We start from the raw sequence: 8,424 nt of genomic DNA on the forward strand, positions 1-8,424 counted from the left end.
ACGCGTGCGCATCACTTCAGATTTTTCAATTCTCCAAAAAGAACATTTTATTACAACGTTGGGGTAATGTTGGCTTGCCAACGTTCCCTCTAACGTGGGCATCAGCAAATTATGCAGCAAATTGCTCTGCCTCCCTCTCAACGTTTGAGGCAACGTTGGTGGTCCAACTTGGCCACCAATGTTGCTTCTTGTTCATCCCTTCCATGCTTCTTCTTCAACTTTCTTCCATGCATTTCTTCACCTGTCATCAACCAATACATACATCAAAGCCTAGCTAAAGTCATGAGAATTCTTATCATTCTTATCACACAAGTAATCATAGCATAATTCTCATGAAATTGTATCAAATTAACCATGATTGAATGAATCTAGGCATACATAAATTTCTAACCCAATTGCTTACGTATAGCTCAAGAAAGTGCATAAAACCTATTACAAACAAAGAAAAAGGCTAGTGAAACTAGCGTAAGATGCCTTGGCATCACAACACCAAACTTAAATCTTGCTTGTCCCTAAGCAAGCACTGAAGTATTGAAACAGAAAGCAATGTTCATATCAACAAGTCATTATTATTAGTTCATGGGGTTTTATGCAGAGAATGTTGCTGCTCACTTTTATTGACTCTTAGGTGAGAAGTGTCTCTTTTAAGCATCAACTAACATACTGCTATGACCTATTATTATTCACTCATCCTTGGTAATTGCTTTTCTTTGTTTTTCTTTTCTTGTGAGCTTATTTCTCACTTGTAGCTTAGTGTCATGTGTTGTAGCAGCTTCTCATCTTATTTTCACTCAACACATATTCACCACAGACATTTGGCTCATAATTCTTCTTAAGAAATTAATGTCCAGCACCTCTTTAGGTTACTAAATGCCTTGTAACTAGGTTGCTCCTGATAATGGACTTTTGGTTGGCAATCCTGGGTTAGTTAACCCAAGTTACCAAGTGTTAAAGCACTCCATAGAACCTAATCATCCAAGCAGATCATAGTACAATGACACCACATGCATATGTCTTAAGGTCCAAGCTATTGGTGTCTAGCCTTATTCTTTGCTTTCTTATATTTTTGTTGCCACTTTTTGCTTTTTTTTCTTTCTTTTTATTTATTTTTCTTTCATCCAAGGACTTTTATTTGCTAAGATTCATAGAGACCATCATAGTTTTCACTAAAAGGGGGACAATCTACCCTTTTATTCATTATTAGTGAGCTACTACACAATCAGACATATATACCACCACTTACTGTTATTTCACTTCTTGCCATAAGGAACTATTCCACTCTTGTTCAAACATTTCTTTTATTCAAGTGAAAGTGAAACACACACACCTAGGCTAGCATATTTATTGCAAAATTAAACATAATGCAAGATGACTTAAACTAAAAGTTAGCTATCAACTAAAACAGACATGTTCTTTTTTTATTGAATATGATAAACAAGGAGCAAGTCCACCTTTTATTCTTTATCGTGCTTGTCTTTCTTCTTCTTTTCTCCTGCTTGCTTACTAGTTTCTCCCTTGCCTTTTCCCTTTAACTTGTTCTAGAATCCAGCTTTCTTCATTGTCCTTTCCACTTTGTCTTCATGGCGTATTGCTCTATCTATCTCCAACTCAATTCTTTCCTTAAATTATTGATCATAATTTGGAAATGTTGGGTTTAGACCAGGTAGATGTTCTGCCATATAGTTGAGCTTGGTTTGAGCAGTCATGTTATAATTAGCTTGAACTTCATATCTTGTATTCTGAAGAGTCGTGAATTCCTTCAAAGCTCTCATATTATCAACTTGATGTTGGGCCAGTTGGTTGAAAGATTCTTAAAATTGTGAAGATTGTTCTCTTTGCATAACCAGAATTCTTGAGTCAAAATCTCTTTACTGGCTCATCATTCTCAACTGAAGCTCCTCTTGTCTCTCTTGAGTTCTCATGTATTGTGAATAGAATTCTTCTTGTTTCTCCTGAGCTCTCATATACTGCTCAGATAGCCCTTCAATTGCCTCTTGTATCCTGCTCATGTCCATGTTGGTTTGTGATTGAAGTTGTTGCTCTTCTTCTTGCTCTCCTTCCTCTTGTGGTTCATCTCTCCTTCGCCTCTTTTGTGGTCTTCGACTTTGTTGGGTCACTGTGACATTCGTCATCCTTTCGATGGTCATAGACATGCCTGGATTCAGCCATATTGAGTTTGCATCCTCTAGTGGCACTCTAGCTTTCATGCATAACCGCATAATGGTGCTTGGGTAATGGAGCCAAGCTTCAGCAGAATTTTTCTCTGAGATCTTTTGAATGTCATTTGCAATGATCTCGTGAACCTTTATCTCTCCTCCCACCATTATAGAGTGTAGCATGATAGCCCTTTTCTTGTTAACTTCCGAAGTGTTCACTGTGCCCAGAATTGATCTCTTTATAAGCTGATACCAACCTTTTGCTTCAGGGATGAGATCTTCCTTTCTCAAGTACTTGTGCCTTCTATGATTGTCCCTCTCCCATTTAGCATTAACCACACAGATATCAATAGAGATTTCATCATAATCTGAGTTCCCATTTACTCTTTCTTGGTAACTAGGCTCATCAAAATATGCTGGCCTCAGTCCTAAGACCTTCATAATGGTCTTCGGACTAAAGTCTACTTCCGTACCCCTTACATAACTCTTGTAAGTTGGGGCACTGGTTGTATTTAGCCTTGCAGTGTTAGCATAGAACTCCCTTATGATGTTTGCATTAATCCTGGTGATTGGTAAGGTAAGCGCTTCCCGTTTCCTCTTCCTGATCTTGGCTCTTATTTCTGGGCATTCGTCATCAGGTAGCTGAAAAGGGATCTTTGGATATATTTCTTTTCCTGTCATCCATTCAAGTTGTATTTGGTGAAACCATGATCTGAACTTCCATTGGTCATAGTCCTTTTTACCTTCCTCAGTAATAGGTTCCTTTGCTCTCCTTCTTTTGAAACTTGAAGAAGATGCCATACTTTCCTTGATGGTTACTCGAGTAGGGGCTGAAGGTTTATGAAGAGGGATGGCTAGTGTGATGCACTCTCGATGGAAAGGTGGTTTGAAGGCAAGGTAATGTTATGGAAGCAAGTGAACAAGGATGATTTGTTGTACAAAGAACACGGTTGTTGGGTCTTTTGCTTTAGAGAACACAAGAGCTGAATTTTTAGAGTACAAGAAGTATGAAAACTTTAGTTCAGAGGCATGGTTCAAATGAACCCACTTATAGCAAACCTTAATGAAGAATGGATGGTTATGATTTTTTGGGAAAAGTTATGAATGAAGGGTATGCATGCAAAGTTGAATGAAGACAAAAATTCCCTCTCCATTGGGCTAGTTTTTCGGTCTTCTAAGTACATCTTCCCAAGATGTGCAGATTTTGATTCCCAAGAAGCACTCTTCCAAGCTATGTGACCTACTTTTTGTCCTCATGCTATCTTTACCATTCATTGCCTTGTCCCTTTCATTAAATTATTCTTCTGCATACCTATCCATCATAACAAAGCAAAGGAAGTGAATACAAACAAGTGGGGGCAAGCACATGACAATTAATACTCAAAGCTAAAAAATTTTGACTAGCATTCCTTATGATTGTTCAACCAACCGTGACTCCCTTTTTTTTCTTATATAGTCTTGGAAGACACCAAACTTAGTGTTTGGCTATATGGTTCAAAGGATTACTTCCTCCAAGTAATGTCATTGAGATCTCAACTGGATTATTGTCACCCTTGGTTAAACTATCATGAGAAACACTTTATTTTTCTATTTTTAAACACGAACTAAAAATTAAAAACATGGTTGCACTTTCATGAATCTCAAGACTCAAAAGAAATTTGACTCTCATGACTTGTTCTTACAATATAATCACAACACCAAACTTAATGTTTGGCTACATACTCCAAGAAAACTCTCAGACATATGTCAAAATGGCAATATGATCATCATTTTTGAAAAGCATCTTAGTGTGCCTGTAGGCACACCAAACTTAGAATTGGATCATATGCTTCAAAATGTCATGGATAGTTGTCAAATTTGTCTATCAAAGCTTGAATTTCCATTAGAGCAACAATTATTGTTAACACTGAAGCATTAAAAACAAGGAAACTAAATCATGGGCTGCTTCCCATGGAGCGCTTCTTTAGCATCATTAGCTTAACAGTTGGTTTGTAGTTAGGGAGGGTTGTAATGCTTCAATTCTTCTCCCCTCACTCTGAGTCTGTCACCATTTGATTCTTTAAGAATTTCTACATGCTCCAATGAGAGGATCCGGTTGATTGCATAGACTTGAGGCAGTTGAGACGGTATCACAGGAAGATGAGGGGGTATAAGTGGATGGTGAGCTGATATCACCTTGTCACCTAGCGAGAAATCTCAGTGAGAATTTTCTTATTCCTCCATCTTATTGGTACTTTCTTCCCCATTTTCTCTCTTTTTTAAGTAGTTCTTCGGAAGTTCTTGTGTTGGAGTGATCTTTGTTGATAGATTCCCTTGGTTCCGGTTGTTTCAGCTCCTCCTCTACTATCTTTGGTTGCTTCATCTCTTGAGCTTCTTATTTATCCATCAAAGAAAACTCTAGAGGCTTGGCTGATGGTTCACTACTGTTCTCCTTCATAGAGCTCTCACTATACTCTTCCTTTAATTCCTTACTCTCTTGCTCAGACTCATACGTGGGCTTGAAGGCATGGAAAGTGAGTTGCTCATCATGTATTCTCAGTATCAACTCTCCTTGTTCTACATCAATGAGTGCTCTACTAGTAGCCAAAAATGGTCTCCCTAAGATGATTGGGTGAAGATGGCTCTCTTCCATTTCAAGAACGACAAAGTTAGTGGGGTGAAAGTAGTTTTCCACTTTGACCAGTACATTTTCGACTACGCCTTCAGCTTGCATCTGAGTCTTGTCGGCGAATTGGATGATTACATCTGTGGACTTAAGCTCATTGATATTTAATCTCTTCATGAAAGACAGAGGTATCACATTTATGCTGGCTCCCAGGTCACAGAATCCTCTATCAATCATGGTGTCTCCTATAGCATAGGGAATGTGAAAGCTTCCCAAATCCCCTTTCTTTATGGGTAATGCCTTCTGAATGAGAGCACTGCATTCCTTGTTCATCAACACTATTTGGCCACCCTTCAGGTTGCTCTTCCTAGCTAGTAACTCCTTCATCCACTTGATACAAGTAGGCATCTGTTTGAGGGTTTCGAGGTAGGGAATGTTGACATGAAGATTCTTAAATACATCCAAGAATCTGGTATATGTTCTCCCCTTCTCACTGCCCTTGAGTATTTGTGGGAATGGTACTTGTGACACATATGGTTGCAGGGTTTCTTTCTCTTTTGATTCTCTCCCTTGGGAAGGATCAGTCCTTTGTTCAATCTCTTCTTTCTTCTCCTCTGAAACTCTTTGATTATGTTCTGTAGGATTTCTAATCTCTTCTTTCCAAACCTCCTCACTTGTGAGGATTATTGCTTTACATTATTCCCATCACTCATTTTGTGTTCCTCCTCTTGGATTCTTCTCAGTGTCACTTGGGAAGCTATCAGTGGACTTGGGAATTTGTTGGGATAGGTATCCCACTTGTGACCCACTTGTGTTCCTCCTCTTGGATTCTCCTCGACTTTTCATACTCGTCCTCACTTTTTCATTGAATGTTTTGTTATCTTCAGACTCCCTACAAAGGTTTTCAAGCATAGCTTCGATCTTGGAGAATCTGTCGTCATCAGATGGTGAGTTGGAAGTGGGGTGTTGAGGCTGATTATTTTGGTTTTAATAGGGTGGCTGTGAATAAGTATTTTGTGTGGTCTGATATGGTCTTTGGTTAGAGTGTTGGTGAGTGGAGTTGTTATAATAGTTTGGATTGTGAGGTTTGTGGTTTTGGTTTTGGTTTTGTTGGATTCCCCACCCAAAGTTTAGGTGGTTCTTCCAACTAGGGTTGTAAGTCTTGGAGTAAGGGTCATGCTCTCGTCTTGCAGAATTTCCAATGTAGTTGACTTCTTCTTCCTCTGTGTTTGGCTCTTCTGGTAGTGATGGTTGGGTGTAGATTGCTGCTACTTGGCTTGCCTCCATCTATTTTGTGAGATCTGCCAATTGCTTAGCAATCATCTTGTTCTGAGCCAAAATTACGTCCATGTTGTTCAGCTCCATGACTCCTCTATTGTTGCTTCTTTCAGAGGCATAAAAGTACTCATTGTCAGCCACTGTTTCAATGATATCAATGGCTTCTTCAATGGTCTTCTTCTTGTTCAGGGAGCCCCCAGATGAGTGATCCACAGCCTTCTTTGATTAATAGGACAGTCCTTCATAAAAGATATGCAATTGCACCCACTCATTAAACATCTCAGGGGGGCATTTCCCTGTCAGATATTTGAATCTCTCCTAGGCTTCATACAAGATTTCACCATCCTGCTGTCTGAATGTTTGAACCTCTGCTCTCAACCTATTGACTCTTTGTGGAGGATAGAACCTTGCCAAGAATTTGTTAACTACATCTTCCCAAGTTGTGAGGCTCTCCTTTGAAAATGATTCTAGCCACTTGGATGCTTTATCCCTTAGAGAGAAAGGGAATAAAAGCAGCCTGTAGGCATCAGGATGAACTCCATTTGATTTCACTGTGTCACAGATTCTTAGGAATGTAGTGAGATACTGATTAGGGTCTTCTTGGGCGCTTCCTCCAAAAGAACAATTGTTTTGAACCAGTGTGATGAGTTGTGGCTTCAATTCAAAATTATTGGAATGGATGGTTGGCTTTTGAATGCTGCTACCACAGTTTCCTAGGTTTGGATTGATGTAAGAGCCTAAAACTCTCCTCTCTTGTCCAGCAGGATTAGCTGCACCTCCTCTGACATGATTGTTCACCTCTCCTTCATGATGGTTTTCCATATCATCCTCGATGTTTATATCCAAGTCTTCCTTCTCTTCCTCTGCACCAACAGCCCTTTTTCCTCTTGCTTCCCTCCTTAATCTCAGGGAGGTTCTTTCCGGTTCACTGTCAAAAGAGGTTGAAACCTCTATTCTACCTGTCATATAATGAACAAGTACCAGAAACAGCAAGTGTAGAATATACTAAAACAGACTATAGTTAGCTTGGTTAGAGCAATTTATCAAATGGTTAGTGGGTTAGCTTGTTGGAAAGTAAGAAAATAAAGAAAAATAAAGAGAAACAACTAAAATTGCAGAAAGCGAAAACGAACAGCCAAAATTAAAATTCAATTAATCAAAAGAAAATAAAAGTGATCAATCTAGTTATCCTCTAATTTAATAATTGTCAATGCAATACCAATCCCCGGCAACGGCGCCATAAACTTGATTCACTCGAAAACTGTCTCTCAACAATTTCCTACTGGCAAGTGCACCAGATTGTCGTCAAGTAAAAACTCACTGTAGAGTGAGGTCGAATCCCACAAGGATTGGTTGGTTGATCAATGTTAATTGGAGAATTATTCTAGTTGAGCTAAATTGAAATTGAAATTGGGATTGGGATTGCGGAAAGTAAAATTGGCGGGAAGCTTAAATTGCAAGAAATTAAATGACAAAATTAAAGTGCGAGAAATTAAATGACAGAAGCTTAAATTGCATGAAATTAAATGGGAATGGGATTGAGCGTCAAATTAAAGAGCAGAATATAAAGAGATTGGGTAGATCAGAGATGGGGATTCATTGGGTTTTAGGAGATATTGAACTCCCCGGATCAAATTATTTTCATCTCTTTCTCAATCAATGCATTCATTGACTTTGCTTGGTAATCTTAGATGATTAGATCCCAATATCTTGGCTCACCAATCTCTCTAAGCATGAATAATTGCCCAATGTCTTGATTTAATTGCTCATGGGATTAGTTGAAGTTCGGTCACTGATTAGACCACACAAATTCATAGATCAAAGTATTGGTAGGATTAAATGTCACAATATCCATCCAACCCCCAATCTAATCCGATGTGGGAAAGCATTTCTAGCATGAATTCCTCATCCATCTCTCAAGGATCAGAGGAATTCCAATTGTGGATATCTTCTCTGTCAAGACAACTATCCACTGGAATTTAGATTGAAAGCTTTCTAACAAAAATCAAGAGAAAAGATAGAAGAAGAAGATGAAAACTATTATTGATCCATTGAATTACAATAGAGCTCCCTAACCCAATGAAAGGGGTTTAGTTGTTTATATCTCTCAAAATGGAAAATGGAATTGAAAGATACATTGCAGAATTGAAAGAATTGTAGAAAATTAAAACTAGCAGAGTGTCTCTATCTCTCTGCCTTGCTAAAACTTCCTTCTACTTAAATTCTAAGCTTCTTATACACTTTCTTCCATTGATCTTCAATCTATGAATTTGGCTTTTGGCCTTAATTGAATTAGGTTGAAGTTGCTCCCATTGGTTTTCGTTGCTGTTGAGAAGAGATCTGTTTGAATTGCCAATTTCTGCTACTCACGATGGAGTCCACGTT

General features: G+C 38.6%; 1 protein-coding gene and 1 non-coding gene across 2 annotated transcripts; one reads left to right on the forward strand and one right to left on the reverse strand.

The window, feature by feature from the left end:
- Nucleotides 1–4,530: 4,530 nt before the first annotated feature.
- Nucleotides 4,531–5,169, reverse strand: LOC107640746 (uncharacterized). The gene has a single exon (XM_016344246.1). The coding sequence runs from the start codon at nucleotides 5,167–5,169 to the stop codon at nucleotides 4,531–4,533; it is 639 nt and encodes a 212-aa protein (XP_016199732.1).
- A 1,147-nt stretch (nucleotides 5,170–6,316) lies between these two features.
- Nucleotides 6,317–6,420, forward strand: LOC148564799 (small nucleolar RNA R71). Its single transcript, XR_015884378.1, has one exon. It is a non-coding gene; the product is annotated as a small nucleolar RNA R71 (small nucleolar RNA).
- The last annotated feature ends 2,004 nt before the right edge of the window (nucleotides 6,421–8,424 follow it).

The sequence above is a fragment of the Arachis ipaensis genome, chromosome B5 (assembly GCF_059453495.1).
Source record: "Arachis ipaensis isolate K30076 ecotype BB chromosome B5, ASM5945349v1, whole genome shotgun sequence".
NCBI lineage: Eukaryota > Viridiplantae > Streptophyta > Magnoliopsida > Fabales > Fabaceae > Arachis > Arachis ipaensis.